Source organism: Nicotiana tabacum, chromosome 22 (assembly GCF_000715075.1).
Source record: "Nicotiana tabacum cultivar K326 chromosome 22, ASM71507v2, whole genome shotgun sequence".
In the NCBI taxonomy this organism is placed as follows: Eukaryota; Viridiplantae; Streptophyta; class Magnoliopsida; order Solanales; family Solanaceae; genus Nicotiana; species Nicotiana tabacum.
In genome coordinates, this window is record NC_134101.1 from 99,029,485 (window position 1) to 99,045,588 (window position 16,104).

The window sequence follows — 16,104 nt, forward strand, 5'->3', positions numbered from 1 at the left end:
TGACAGAAACTATTAAGGAGTTCCTTGTATAAAGAGAGAGAAAGTGCTCTCTTCTCTCTTCTTTTCCGGTCACTCTTACTCCATTTTCTGTTTTGGTCTTTCTCAATCTCCTTTTTCTTCTTCTCTCTCTCTCTTTTCTTTTCTCTGGTTTTTCCTTCTGTCCTCTTCTTTCTTCTTAGTGTTTAGTGATCATTTTTTCAGGTGATCATTTTAAAACCAGTGATGGAGAGAACTTCTCTATTTAGTATAGGTCATAAATCTTTTGAAGTTCAGGAATCACACTCTGTAATTGACTTTTGGTATGAATTGATTGAATGTAAGACTGGTTTTGTTAGTCGCCTTTATGTTAATTTGTCCTCCCTTCAGTGGACCTGCCAGATTATGTTGCTTCAGAACGACACGGAAATGTCAGCGGCAGATGGTCCTCGAAGGTTAAGCAAGTACAACTTTCCATCTTTCAGAACTTTTAATAGTTATGGAAGATATCTGAAAATTGTACCAATATCACCTCATCAGAAAAAGCACTATCATCCCGGAATTTCGTTGAACACAGGATGGTCTGAGATCGTAAAAAAGCTCCGGAGATTCTCTGAAAATTCAGGTGGCCACCATAAACCCCCCCTACAGGAACATATGCAGACATGACAAAACCAGCCCCCTGTCCTGCTAATCTTATTGTTTCCAAGTTATCCGGGGAGTCCAGAATCACAGTTAATGTGAACTCCACCTTAGCTAGACAAAAGTTCCTTCATAAATGCGTAGTAGGGGTATTCCCAACTGCCTCTAAGCCTGCATTAATTGAGGTCTGTGAATGGGCATTTAAATAATTGGAAGGTACTCATATGGGTAAAAATAGTTTTCCAACGATTCTTTCCTATTTGAATGTCCTTCAAGAGAGAAATTATGGCATTTGATTGGAGATGGAAAAGGAGGGCTGTCCAACTTGACTGGTGGTCGCTGGAGGCAGAAATCTTCTAATATTTAGGTAATGCTAAAAGGTCTTCCTTGGTCGGAAGGGATTTTTCAACAAATCAGGAAGCTTCTCGGAGAATTAACGGCTATTGACCCACATAGAAGACAAATCTTGCCTGAAATGGATCATAATTCAAGTGAGAAATAAACGACTCCCCATCCCAAGCCGTGGAAATTGAAGTTGATGATAAGATTACCGCTATTCCCTTTTGGATCGAATCGTCGTTTCTTCTCCCTCCTGATTCTGTTTCTCCTCACTAGGAAGAGGTCGCTTCTGCTGAGACCGGTCAAAGGGGAGAACCTTTTATGGTAAAACCCACTGGGTCTAAGATTGGTCAAGGACACGTACATCCCCACGTGCAGGCCCATATCTCCTGCAGGGAATTCAAATTAATCAGCTCTTCCCATTCTTCCTTTACCCAGCCCAATTAACCGGAAGCCCAAAACCATCTCATTTCACTAGACAAATCCCACGCCCTTTTGGGCCTAGCAAATACCCACTTCTTCTTACTCCCATCTTTGCCACTTTCTCACCCCTCTCAACCCTTATGATGCGAGAATCATAAATTGGGCCCAATTCCAAACCCACTACAAAACAACTGCTGCAGTCAAAACCTACCTTTAATTTTCCTCTTTCTGAAATTGGTTCCGCAGCACCAGCACATTGAAAGACAAATTCTTCAGCCCCAATTAGGTCCCAGAACTCATCTCTGGCGATTTCATACCCAAGTTCTTCAATTCCAAAGAACTCCACAAACTCCTCTACTTCCGCATCTACCTCGCCCATGACCAACACACTAACGGTCTCCAAACTCCAGCCTACTCATAATTTCTCCGTGACCAATAGAGATTCGATGGAGCTCAGTGAGAAGAAGTCTTCTCACTGATATTCAGGAAGCTTCTCCAGTTTCATATATGGAAAATTTCTCAACTAACCCGGCATGGCAATTCGATGGGGATAGACATGAATCCTCTTCCCTCTACAATAGATGAAGCCACAAATTGGGTAAAAAGCATGCTATCAAAATAATGAGCATTCTCGGTATCAATTGCCCTTCTGCTAAGGATGAAATCATTCAAACACTCATGGGGATTGACAAAAACAGGTCACCGGTCAATTGCCATGCGTTCTCTTCTTCTTCATCTAAACCCAAGAAATAAAAGGAGTGTATGAAGTTCAAAATTTGGTATCCCTCGTCAATTATGATGGTAACACTAGCCGTGGGAAAGGAAGGAAGGTCCTTGCCATTTGTCTATAATGAATATTAGCATCATATCATGGAATGTTAGGCGGTTAAATTGTTCGGACAAATGCAATCACTTAAAACTCTTGTTCATTAAATGGAAACTTGATATCCTTCGTCTCCAAGAAACTTCAAGAAACTAAGATTGAGCATTGGAATTCTAAGAAGGCAGGTAATGTATGGGCTGGAAGATGGGTGAATTACATTGCTCTAGTGGCTGATGGCACAAAAGGTGGTATTGTTTTTCTCTGGGATGAAAGGACTTGGTCTACTTCTCTACTCCTCATCTCTCTCAATTTCTCTCTTTAATGTCTTGACAAATTTTTCATGTGTCATTTCGGGTTTTAAGCTCCTCTTAATAGAAAGCAAGGCAGGACCTTTGGCTTGAATTGACGGTTGTTAGAGGCTTACAAAATGGCTCTTGGGTTTTTTGTGGCGACTTTAATGTTACCCAATTCGCTTCCAAGCGAAAAAATAAACATTCTGTCCCTCAAGTATGTTGGAATTCTTGGAATTTATTGAGGACACGGAGTTACATGATCCATCTTTGGTTGGTGGCCTCTTTACGTGGGTTAAAACAGTTAATTCCTCTCTAATATATGAATTGACAGATCTCTTTTCTCTTCTAAATGGGATGATTTTTGGCGTATTGGAGTCGAGGAAATCTTCTATTCTGGAGGATATTCTCAAGTTTGAGAAATTGCTAAAGACAGGAACCTTGCAGATTCCGAATTGATTCATCGAGCTGGTTTGCACTTAGCATATGGACCTTGAGTCTATTGCTGAACAAAAGGAAATTTGTTGGAGACAAAAATCTAGAAGTCTTTGGTTGAAGCAGGGGGACAACAACACTAGATTTTTTCGTGAAATTACGAATGCCCATCGTAGAAGCATTCACATACTCTCAATCTTAATAGTTCTATTATATTAGATGAAGAATCCATTAACAATGAGATTGTTGCCTTCCACACTGCTCTTTATAGTGAATCTGATCCATTGAGACTTCTTTGGTCTTATAGGAGTCCTCCGGTTATTTCTCAGGAAGATAATTCAACTTTGATGCAACCATTCTTGGAAGATGAAATCCTTAGTATACTAGAAGAGTGTGAAGGGGACAAAGGACCCGGGCCAGATGGGTTTACTATGTGTTTCTACCAAAAATGTTAGGAGTGTCATTCGTCATGATTTCTGAAATGCCATGAACTATTTTCATCATCAGGAACAGTTCCTCAAGAGCTTTAATGCCCCTTTCATTGCTTTTATTCCTAAAAAGGATGGTATTAAGGTGGTACGAGACTTTAGGCCTATCAGTCTTTTAGGCAGCTTCTATAAAATTCTCTCCGAAGTGTTAGCTGGCAGGCTTAAGAAGGTGATGGGGAACCTTATTTCTTCCAATCAGATGGCTTTTGTTAAAGGGCGGCAAATTTCTGATGCAGTTCTTATTGCCCACGAGTGTCTAGATTCCAGAATTAGGCAAGACCTTCCGGGTATTCTCCACTTGGCTTAAGCGTGTGGAAACACATCCGATGCCATTGGATTTACTTTTGGAAACAATGCTCTTTAAGAGTAGGGGACGGCAGAAAGATAAAATTTTGGCAAGATTTATGGCTTGGTCATACTCCCCTCGTGACGACATTCCCTGTTCTGTTTAGATGCGCCACCAACCAACACCTTCCAATTGCAGAACAATTGGACTAACCAGATTCTCTATCCTGGAAGGCCAACAACAATGGAAGCTTTTCTGTGAAATGTAGTTATACAATCTTGACAAGCAGTACTCCCTCTCTAACATCTTAGCCATGGAAGTCTATTTGGGAGAATAAAGCTCCTTACAAAGTTAAATGCTTTTCCTGGATACTGGCATATAGAAAATGTCACACTTGATAATCTTCAAAAGAGAGGCACTACTCTTTGTAACAGATGTGCTCTCTGTGAAGTGGAGGAAGATGTTAACCATCTATTCCTCCATTGTAGCTTCTGCTGACATATTTGGCATCTCTCTTTTAATCTTCTGGGATCCAATGGTGTATGCCAAATAATACAGTGGATTTTTGCTTTCCTGGAATAGACTGAACCTTTCAAAACCTTCCAAAGATGTCTGGAAAACCATTCCTATGGTGGTGTGGTGGGTCATATGGAGATAAAGAAATGCGAGAGTTTGAAGACAAGAGGGGACAATGTTATTAATCTCAAGCTCAAGTGTATATTTTTGCTTAGTCTCTGGTGGGACAATAGGACGGCATATGTTTTAGAGTCAGAAGCTATTGTTGACTTTCTTAGTTCTTTACACACAATGTAAAGTTCTCTTTTGGATGTATTTTTGCTCCAGCATTTTCTTAATGCTGGTTTATTTTACAACAATAATATTCCTTTATTACTCATACAAAAAAAGCTGTGGAGACATCAAGACATTTTTCTTACACTATCCTGTTGTTTTACAATTATGGAGTCTATTTCTTAATTTTTTTGGAATCTCATGTGTGATGCCTGCTTCTGTTAAGGATTTACTGTGCTGCTGGTCATATAATCATATAATCTGAGGAATGATGCAAAAGTATAGAATACAGTTCCAGCTCGTGTTTTTTTGGTTTTCTTGGAGGAATGAAATTGAAGATGTTTGAAGGGATAGCTCAACCTATACATAGTTTAAATGAAATGCTCACAGGCGCACAGCAGTTAATGTTTTGGTGTAAACTTAATGATGTATATGTGGTTGATATTCATATAGTTCTAAATTCTCTCCAGGCTTAGCCTTTTATTGTATATAACTTTTGTATACCAGTACTCGTTGGGTGCTGTTTAGTGTAGTAATAACAAATATTTACTTTTAAAAAAATCGTTCTGACCCAGACTAGGGGGCTGCGACCGACATCTGATAGAGCTTCACCTATCGAAGAATATTTACTTGTATATCTGTCACATATGATGTGTCCTTCATGGCACCATCATCTCAACAACATTCCCATATTCCAATCGTAATATAGGTCCCGACCAGTGTTTTGGAGAGCAAGAAGTGGAAAAAAGCGATGATGCCTCGCTTTACCGAAGCGAGAAGCGTGAAGCGAAGTGCGCACTTTTTTCATGTGAAGCGCAATTTAATACATAAATTAAAAATATTAAATAAGCATAGATAAATGACTAAGAACTCAATAAAAATAACATATTAAGCAAAACTTTCAATTCTTAAATTAAGAAGTAAATAATAGATACTAAAACTAGATAGCCAATAATCCTCAAAAGTCAACATACTAAGCAAATGCAAAACCAAATCACAAAAGGAGCAACATCCTATTCTTCGATACGCCCAAGCTGGATCTTTCTTTTGGCTTGATGCCGTTGAATAATAGGATAGAATTTACTATAATCACACCCGCAAAAAAAACAAAAGAACAGCTAAAACAGAGAAAAAAACTAGAACAATCAAGCTGGATCTTTTTTTTGGCTTGATGCTGTTGAATAATAAGATAGGATTTACTTCAATCACAAAAAAAAAAAAACAGAGCACTTAAATCAGAGAGAAAACCAGAACAGTCAATAGAGATTAACAAAAAAACAGAGCAGAAGCAGAACATAGAAAATAAAGCAGAACAGAGGAAGGACGAACTGAAAAAAATAGAAAGAAGAAGAGAAAATGGGAGAGGAGTCGAGAGGAAGTAGGTAAAGCAGAGAAAAACAGAAGAGGAAGAGAAAGAAGAGATGAAAGAGAAGAAGATAAGAGAAATTTACCTTGAGAGAAGAGGAGGAGAAGTCGCAAGGCTTGCAGAAGTGTGTCGAAGCAGATGTTTTGGAAGAAAAGGTCCCGTAGCGCAAGAGAAAAGCGAGAAAAACTCGCTTAATCGAGGTTGACGGCTGCCTTGGGTTTTTTGTAAAATTTTTGCAAATACACTCTTACCCGACCTTTTCCAAAACACCCGCTTCGACTGACTTCTGCAAGCCTTGCGATTTCTCCTCCTCTTCTCTCAAGGTAAGTTTCTCTTATCTTCTTCTCTTCCTCTTCTGCTTTACCTCCTTCCTGACTCCTCTCATATTTTCTCTTCTTCTTTTCTATTTTTTTCAGTTCATCCTTTCTCTGTTTTCTATGTTCTGCTTCTGCTCTAATTTTTGTTAATCTCTGTTGACTGTTCTAGGTTTTTTCTTTGTTTTAAGTGTTCTTTTTTTCTTTCTCTTTTGTGATTGTAGTAAATTCTATCTTATTGTTCAACAACATCAAGCCAAAAAAAAAGATCCAACTTGATTGTTCTACTTTTTTTCTTTGTTTTAGCCGTTCTGTTTTTTTTTTTTTGGTGTGATTGTAGTAAATTCTATCCTATTATTCAATGGCATCAAGCCAAAAGAAAGGTCGAGCTTGGGCGTATCGAAGAATAGGATGTTGCTCCTTTTGTGATTTGGCTTTGCATTTGCTTAATATGTTATGACTTTTGAGGACTATTGGCTAGTTTTAGTATCTATTATTTACTTCTTAATATGAGAATTGAAAGATTTGATTAATATGTTATTTTTATTTAGTTCTTGGTCACTTATCTATGCCTATTTAATATTTTTTATTTATGTATTAAATTGCTTCTCATACCTTATATATAGAAATTTTTATGTCAGACCTTTTCTTTTTATCACCTTTTCGAGTTCTTCTCTTAAATAATATTTTGTCTTTCTCAGAATACCTTGTAAGTTTTTACATAATGTCTTATCATTTTGACATATTTTTATAACTCTACTTTTAGATATTTTAATTAAATTTAGCTAAGTTCCAGCACCCGTATCCGAATCTTAAAATTTAGGTCATGAAGGATCCTATCTCTAAATTCACACCCGTATTAGACATTCGCACCCGAGTCCGAGTAACTTAGAGAATGATTAATATTCTCTCAGTCGTCAAAGGTTCCTCCCAAAGCATATCTTTAACATTCATAATTTGTATATGACCCTCAAGCTTAAACATGAACATAATAACATTCAAGAATAGCTTGACTTAATTGAAAAATAGCATTCAAGAATAGATTGCTAATCATATTGCGAGTTCATTTTCACCATAAGCTAAAATATGTGCTTTAATAATTAAAACATAGTTCAAATACATGCGAGTATCCAAAATATGATCATGAGCTTCATCTTCGTAAAACATAGGCATAAACATCCTTTTTACACCGTGAAACTTTTACTCGCTCGCTCCCACAAGCACAATCCCACAATTTAAATCATATGCATCATTTATGCAAAATTATCAAATACTTGGAAGACATGCTATTTAGAGGAAAACACTTCTAGAAGACTAGATCTCCACCTGCCTCGATCCTTAACTAGCAAAATATCGCTACGATTTAACAATATACTAGGGAGTTCCAAGTGACTCTGTACCATCAATCACATGTAAATGGGACACTAGGTAGCCCCTACCATCATGCATCTGCTACATACAGCAACAACAACCCAGTATAATCACATAGGTGGGGTTTGGAGAGGGTAGTGTGTACGCAGACCTTACCCCTACCTAGGGGGATAGAGACGCTTGTTTCCAATGGACCCTCCAACTCAAGAAGATGAAACGAAACAATAGAACAATAACAACAACAAAGGCCAGAAAGATAGTACCAGCACCGTAAGAACGAGAAAAATAGATGGAAAAAACAATAGCAACAACCATTAACAAAAGCAACCAGAGCGGAAAAATAGTATGAAAACAATATGTACTACTAGTAGTCTAAGACAAGACACTATTAGACTACCTACTAACACTCGACTACCTACTAACCTTCAACCTTAATGCTGGACCTCGACACCTCCTATTAAGGACCATGTCCTTGATAAGCTGAAACCGCGCCATGTCCTACCTGATCACCTACTCCCCTATACTTCTTAGGCCGTCCTCTACCTCTTCTCATACCCGCCAAACCCTACTTACCGGGGCATCTAGGTTTCTTCTCTGCACGTGCCCGAACCATCTAAGCTTCGCTTCCTGCATTTTGTCTTCCATGGGGGCCACATCCACTTTCACAAGAATATCCACATTCCTATTCTTATCCAACCTAGTATGCCCCCACATCCATCTCAACATCCTCAGTTCTGTTACTTTCATCTGTTAGATATGAGAATTCTACTGGCCAACACTCTACCCCATACAACATGGTCGGTCTACCCACCACTCTATAGAACTTACCTTTAAGTTTTGAGGCACATTCATGTCACACAAGACGCCAGACGTTAGCCTCCATTTCATCCACTTCACCCTTATACGGTGCGTGGCACCCTCGTCAATCTCCCCATTCCCTGGATAACCGACCCCAGATACGTGAAACTCACTTTCTTGGGGATGACTTAAGAGGCAAGCCTCACGTCCATGACCGCTTCTCTCGACGCGCCGTTGAACCTGCACTTCACGTATTTTGTCTTAGTCCTGCTCAACTTGAAACCTTTAGACTCAAGGGCCCGTCTCCAAACTTCCAACCTCTCGTTAATACCGTCTCGCGTCTCATCAATCAGAACTATATCATTAGCGAATAACATACACCACGGACACCTCCCCTTGAATATGGTGTGTCAATGCATCCATTGCAAGGCAAATAAGAACGGGCTGAGCACAGATTCTTGGTGTAACCCCATAACAACCGGAAAATGCTCCGGGTCATCTCTCACTGTCCCAACCCGAGTTTTAGCTCTATCATACATATTCTTAATCACCCTAATGTATGTTATCATAACACTTTTAGCTCCCAAACATCTCCACATAACCTCCCTAGTGACCTTGTCATACGCTTTCTCTAGGTCAATAAACACCATGTGCAAATTCTTCTTTCTATCCCTGTATTGTTCCACCAACCCCGTAATTAGATAGATAGCGTCCGTAGTTGAACGACCATGCATGAATCCGAACTGGTTCTCGAATATAGGCACCATCCTCAGCCTCACTTCCACCACCCTCTAAACTTTTATAGTGTGAAACAACTTGATACTCATATAGTTGTTACAATTCTGGATATCACCTTTGTTCTCGTACAATGGAATCATCGTGCTCCACCTCAATTCATCTGGTCCGGTCGCTCTGCCCCTGCTCATCTTACGCATAGCCTCCACGACCTCCTCAACTTTAACGCGCCTACAATACCTAAAATTTTGGGGACTCTCGGAGTGCTCCAATTCACCTAGCACAATGTCTGTGTCCCCCTCTTCATTTAGAAGTTTATGAAAGTACGTCTCTCATCTTCGCTTAATCTATGCCTCTTCCATTAAAACTCTGTCTTGCTCGTCATTGATGCACCTCACTTGGTCCAGATCACGAGCCTTCCTCTCTCTCGCCTTGGCCAACCGGAATAACTTCTTGTCCCCACATTTGTCCCCCAGTTCTTCATACAAACTACAGTCTTAGCCTCCATGACCGCTAACTTCGCCTCCTTCTTAGCTTTCTTATACACTTCTGTGTTTGTTCTCCTCTCGTACTCGTTTGTGCTCTCCACTAACTTCAAGTACGCATGCAGACTCTAAAGTCATTACCGATTACTACTTTGATAGTGGTTGTGATAAGGCCAGCCAACTTAGAGGGTGTTTGGATTGGCTTATAAAAAGTAGCTTTTAAGCTAAAAGCCAAAAGTCACAAGTTGGTAATACCCAACTTTTGGCTTTTGGCTTATTTTTGTACTTTTTATGCCTAAAAGTAAGTGTTTTTAAGCACTTTTTATCATTGCCAAACACCACACAAACTAAAAAAGTGCTTAAAAGCCAATAAACACTTAAAATAAGCCAATCCAAACACCCTCTTAGAATACAACTGTTGGTGCTATCTTATGCGGGCTTAACATACGATCTTCTTTCTATTATTACTTCGCACGAAATGCGTTCATGTGGTAACTCTGCCATGATGTAACTTCTCAACTCCATACTTCTTGGAGAGTGTATATGACTTATAGTTCATTCTTGGTAGCACTACTGACTACTCATGCACTTTCGCCTTTTCTAGTCTCTAAGCCAAAATCTTTCTCTGCATGCTATTCAGATTGTCTCTACAAGGCAAGAGCATGTGCCCCTCAATTCAACCGTAGTCACAACCTTCAATTTAAGGCTATTTTCACACCTAAGGGTCAGTGTTATCAAAAGTGCGCTTAAAGCGCGCTTAAGCCCTGAAGCGAGGCTCAAAACATGTTGAGCGCTTCGCCTCGCTTAACGGGCCTATCAAGGCTCTAAGGCATACTTTTACTTGTTAACGAGTGTAATCCATAAGAGGCGACACTAAACAATTGAATTTTCACTTTATTGTAAAAAAAAATTCAATATCTTTGTCCATATAGTTGGTGTTCATGCTTTTAGATATTAGTCTTGGACTACACATACATATTTGTAGTTTTTCTCCATTTGCGCCTTTCTTCATTAAAGCCCACATTTTATTTGCACTTTACGCTTAAAGCCCCAACATGCCTTAGAGTTTTTTTGCGCTTTTTGCCTTTGATAACATTGCTACGGGTATGACCTCTCTCCAGGGGTTAGAAAACTAAGAAATGTTTACATCCTTTCTTGGACGTTGTAGCATATATTTTCCATATCAATTTTCTCCTCTTGTTTCCATTTGTCTTCTTATTCTTCTCATTCTCTACAATGAGTTTCCTAAAAAGCTATAACCATTTGTCAAAACTCTCTTACTGCTAGTTCATGATTACGGCTTCACTATACGTCTATAATGTTGCTCTTGCCTGTCATGCGTAATCAGCTGCAGAGACTAACACCGTGTAATATTATTCTCATTCTTTTTGATATGCTTGACCCATGAAAAAGAATCAGGCCTGCACGTGAAAGGGGCTTGTTGAAACATAATTAAATAAATAGATGAGATGGTCATACACTTTAACAAGTGTTGTTGGAAATAGAAGTGACACATGTTCACAAACAATATAGTGAGGATGATACACTTTTTAGCGAAATTGCTCTGTTACGGCAGTTTAGGTGCTGCACCCGTGTCGACACAACACTAGTATGTGTGGGTGTGGGATCCGTACCGGATCTGGTCGAACAATTTTGGATACTTTGACCACAACAGACGGAAAACTCGAGACGGGATATAATTTAATTCCCGAAATCAGAACCAAAACTAAGGTAAATTTGAAGAAAGTAGCATACCTTATCCAGGGAATCAATCCTTTACTTATCTACAACTTGAGAATAAAAACGAAATCCACACTTTACAAGCTATACGTAGGTATTCTACAAAATTTCTCATAATTTAGAAATTTTTTTTTTGAATTATTTTTAGCCGGATCCCTGCACCGGTATTTGTACTAGGATCCGTATCCCCGAATCTTAGAATTTACATTTCGAAGGATCCAACCTCTAGATCCATACTCGTGTCAGACACTGCACCGGTGTCCGAGCAACTTAGCTTTTTAGTCGGTCGCCAATGTAGCAGGGAAATGTTCCGAATTAAGAATCATATATTTATAACAGACTAGTTTAATGTAAAAGTGACATTTATAAATTGCACCCTAGCATCCATTATGTATTTTGGACTGGTTATAGAACCTTCAGTGCAAGACTAACTACCTTTGTCTCTCTTTAAGTTTATTATACCTCCACTGATTAGCCTATTATTTTTATTTCTTTATTTAATTTTGTTTGATAAAATTCTTAGTTATTTCACTTTTAAATTTATAATGAACACTTGGTATTTGTTCAAACAATCTAGGATGCTACGATTTCTGGTGGCTAACTTATTTTTTTGCTGGTTAACTCGCTAAGCTTTTCTGTAATTGTTTGCTATGTTTGTCTAATAATGTGACTTGCCAATTTCTCTATTTATTTATTTAGAGGCTGTATACTTTATTCTTTTGCTTAAGCTTTGTAGTGATGCCGAAATACAGAAGAATGAATAATTGATGCATTATCTTCATAAAAAATGAACACTTGATGTATATTATCTTGCTACTAAAGATATACACAAGTCAACGTAAAAAGTATTTTTTGTTCACTGGCTCAGGAGTTAAATGTGCAATATATTTAGTTTTGGGGCACGAGCTGATGCTAAATTTTGTTTTCAGGGGGAGATTCAGAAGCTTCTTGATGAGCATAGAGCTGCTTTTGATGCCGAACAGCAGGAACTTAAGTTGAATCTGAATAGGAGACATTTGTTTGACAAAGAGGTGAGAGCGAAGTTTGATGGTTTGAAAGAGAGGGAACTGGAACTTAACCACTTAGAGGGAAAACTCAGAAAAAGGGAGCAATTTCTGGAAAATGAGTTAGAAAAGTTTAAAGAGAGAGAAAAAGACATTGAGTGGAAGTTGAAAGAAGTAAAAGAGAAAGAAAAGTTTCTCAAAGCTGAGGAGAAAAGGCTGGAGGTTGTGAAAAAGGAAACACTTTCTGATAAACAAAGCGAGCTAAATCTCAAAGGTGAGCTGTATCAGATGAAAGCTGAAATAAGTCAGAAGGAAATCAATATTTCTGAAGCAACTGAAAAACTTAAAGTTAGTGAAGCGGAAAGGGCTGAGCATCTTCAGTTGCAGATGGAGTTGAAAAGGGAGATTCAGAGGTACAAACATCAGCAGGATTTGATTTTGAAGAAGGGTGAAGATCTGAAAGAAGACAGAATGAAGTTCGAAAAGCAGTGGGAAGCGCTGGATGAGAAGAGAGCTGTTGTAACTAAAGAGTTGCTACATCTCCAAGAAGAGAAAACGATGCTTGATGACTTGCGAGACACTGAAGACGAACAATTAAGGAAAAATAAGCTTGCCACTGAGGATTATGTCAGGCGAGAGCGGGAAGCTCTTAAATTGGAGAAAGAATCATTTGCTGCAACAATGAAGTACGAACAATTATTGTTATCTGAGAAAGCTGAAAATGAACATAACATATTGCTTCGTGATTTTGAGGCTCGGAGAAGAGATCTTGAGACTGATCTGCAGAATAAACAGGAAGAAATGCACAAAAAAATTGAACTGAAGGAAAAATCACTTCTTGACCAGAGAGAGAAAGCCACTGAAATTAGTTCTTTGAAAGAAGTTACTCAGAAGGAAATGGACGAAGTAAGAGCTGAAAGGATTAGGTTAGAGAATGAAAAACAAGAAATGTCATTGAAAAAGAAGCAGTTGGAAAATCACCAATTTGAACTGCGCAAGGACATAGATGCTCTTGGCGTTCTTAACAAGAAGCTCAAGGAGCAGCGCCGGCAGTTTGTGAAGGAGAAAAACCATTTTCTTGCATATGTTGAAAAGATCAAGGATTGTGAAAATTGTGGGAAAATTGCTAGAGAGTATGCCACTTGTAACTTTCCATTGGGCGAAATAGGTGATAATGAGGAGTCTCCTCTTTCTCTGCGGGGAGACAAACTTGGTGAAAAAGTTGCTTCTTTTGGAGAAAATTTTGAGAGATCTCCTGCTGAGGTTGAACAAAAAGATTCTGATTCTAGGATTTCCTGGTTCCACAAATGCACCACAAAGATTTTTAGCTTGTCCCCGAACAGAAAAAATCTGGTAATGGATTCATCTTTGAAACCATGTGAGCCGTGCAAGATATTTGGTACAGACATAAGAGAACAAGATATAGCTGAAGGCCCAAGTGTGAAGCATCTACCACCTGACAACAGTGTCAGAGGGGTGAGGCATACAACTGTTGATTATCAAAGTGACATGGATAGTAGAATACAAGAGGTTCCAGAGGAATCCGAGCAATCTGAGCTGACAAGTGGTCAGTGTAAACCTAGAAAAAGATCTGGAAAGGGAATTTGTCGAACACGCACCGTGAAGGCAGTGATTGAAGAAGCTGCTGCTTTTCTTGGAAACAATGCTGAACTACTACCAAATGACGAACATCCCGAAGATATCAGTGAGAGTAGGGGTGACTCTGCCATTGCTGGAAAGGCAGCAGCCACTACCGTCCCAAGGAAGCGGACTCGCGGACAAACTTCTCAAACTACAGCGACTGGAATTGATGCTAATGATAGTGAGGGTCATTCTGAAAGTGTCGCAACAGGTGGACGGAGGAAGAGGCATCAACCATCCACTTCAGCTGTGCAAAATCATGGGGAGAGGCGTTATAATCTCAGACGACACAAGACGTAAGTTGCAGTTTTTTTAATGTGCATAAAGTAATTAATGTGGGAGTGATATCTGCTGGTTGCTCCCGCTGGTGTATATTAGAAATTTGGAGGAGCCTGGTATGAATTTTGCTGTGCATGATTAATTCAGAAGCTTGCTTTTAGTCTAAAGCTTAATTGTGTTTATCCTCTTCGATTTACTTGTCTAGCATGAGTTCTTTTCAACTTACAATGGCAATGGAGTTGCCTAACTAGAATAGCTGCTTTTATTTGTTGGCTATGAGAGTTTGATATAGTTCCTAAGGGAACAGACACACTTTTCCTGTGCGGTGAAGCTCTTAAATCCTTAATGATCTGGGTAGTAAATGTCAACCCTGGTTTCGATGAAACTATGATGATTGCTGAAAGAAAAGATTGCTGATATACCCGGGCATTTTCCTATCAGTTTCAGTTAGTGCAGACTTATTAACAGTATAATTGCCTCTCAATCACTTTTGTTATTATTTGTGAATAAGAAAATTGAGCTAATTTAAACTTATCAACTTTGTCCCAAAAAAATATAGAGCTAATGTAGCTCAACTTGAACACGATTCTAAAAGTTTTACGTTAAATGATCAGCATAGAAACGAAGACAGGCGATCAATCTGCAGGTGGTGAGAAGAGTATTGATGTGGAAATGAGTTATGAGGATCGTCCTTTGCAAGCGGCAGGAAAAGATGAAAGTGCTTCCTTTCAAGCAGTGGAAATAGGGAACGAGAATGGTAGCCAAACTTCCTTGGTGCATGTTACATCATATAGGAGCACCAAAAATCAAAATGTGGCTGTAGATAGGGTTGTCAGGGTAAAGTCTTTGCTCTATGCCATCATGTTGTTTACTACTCCCTCCGTTTCAATTTATGTGAACCTGTTTGACTGGGCATGGAGTTTAAGAAAAAATGAAGATTTTTGGAATTTGTAGTCCTAAACAAGTTAAAAAGGGGCCCAGAGTATTTGTGTGGTTATAAAAGGTTCTCATTAAGGGTAGGATTGTAAGTTTAAGCTAAATTGTTTCCAAATTTAGAAAGAGGTCATTCTTTTTGGAACGGACCAAAAAGGAAATAGGTTCCCATAAACTGGAACGGAGGGAGTAATATTTATTTGTTTATTCCAGGATGCCCCAATGTTCAACTTTTTCTTGCTATGATGCAGTTTAAGGCACTGCAGGATGACATAGATGTAAATGGTGATGCAGCAAAGTTTGTGGAGAAGAGGGATCTAAAAGAAGAGGTAGATTATACTCCCGAACACTGCGGTGAAGATGAACATAATGAACACATTCTCGAGGATGACGAGTATGATGAGAATAATAATGATGAGGACGATGGGAGTAATGAATCTGAGCACCCAGGTGAAGCGTCCATTAGTAGAAAGGTGTGGCAATTTTTTACATCATGATTGTTGTATCTTGAGCCTGTTGACATCGCACTTTTTCAATTTCGGGTGTATCATGTACGAGAAATTCAAAATCAGTAAACCTGATAAGTTAGTAGTGTTAGGATTGGCTGTTATTGCCAACCTATTAGATTTTGTTAGTAGCAGTGCTTGATGCTTTTCAGGGATTGCTATATTCATAAAACTGCAGTTTTCACATATCTATTAACGGGGTCTATTCGTAATTCCTTTTTCTTGGGGCAGCCTAAATTCTAAGTTTATGCTTCATGCTCTCCCGATTTTAGATGACAGTTTTAGGTAGGGGAAGCACAATAAGCCACTAATTAGAGATGTCTTTACTCTTTAGCCACTGTTTAAAATGTATTTATTCTTTAGCCAGTGCTTAATAAATTTTTACCTGCCTGGACGAAAATACCCTTGTGCTAGACATGGGTGCTGTGTAAATATTAAGGA

The 16,104-nt window shown here is 38.9% G+C and overlaps 1 protein-coding gene across 1 annotated transcript in view; it reads left to right on the forward strand.

The window, feature by feature from the left end:
- Positions 1-15,875, forward strand: part of LOC107815144 (nuclear matrix constituent protein 1-like) — a 36,551-nt gene extending 20,676 nt beyond the window's left edge. The window contains exons 6-8 of the mRNA XM_075243055.1: positions 12,230-14,241; positions 14,839-15,061; positions 15,409-15,875. Of these exons, the coding sequence (XP_075099156.1) occupies positions 12,230-14,241; positions 14,839-15,061; positions 15,409-15,654 (2,481 nt within the window). The 3' untranslated portion in view covers positions 15,655-15,875. The remainder of the gene's footprint in view (positions 1-12,229; positions 14,242-14,838; positions 15,062-15,408) is intronic.
- The last annotated feature ends 229 nt before the right edge of the window (positions 15,876-16,104 follow it).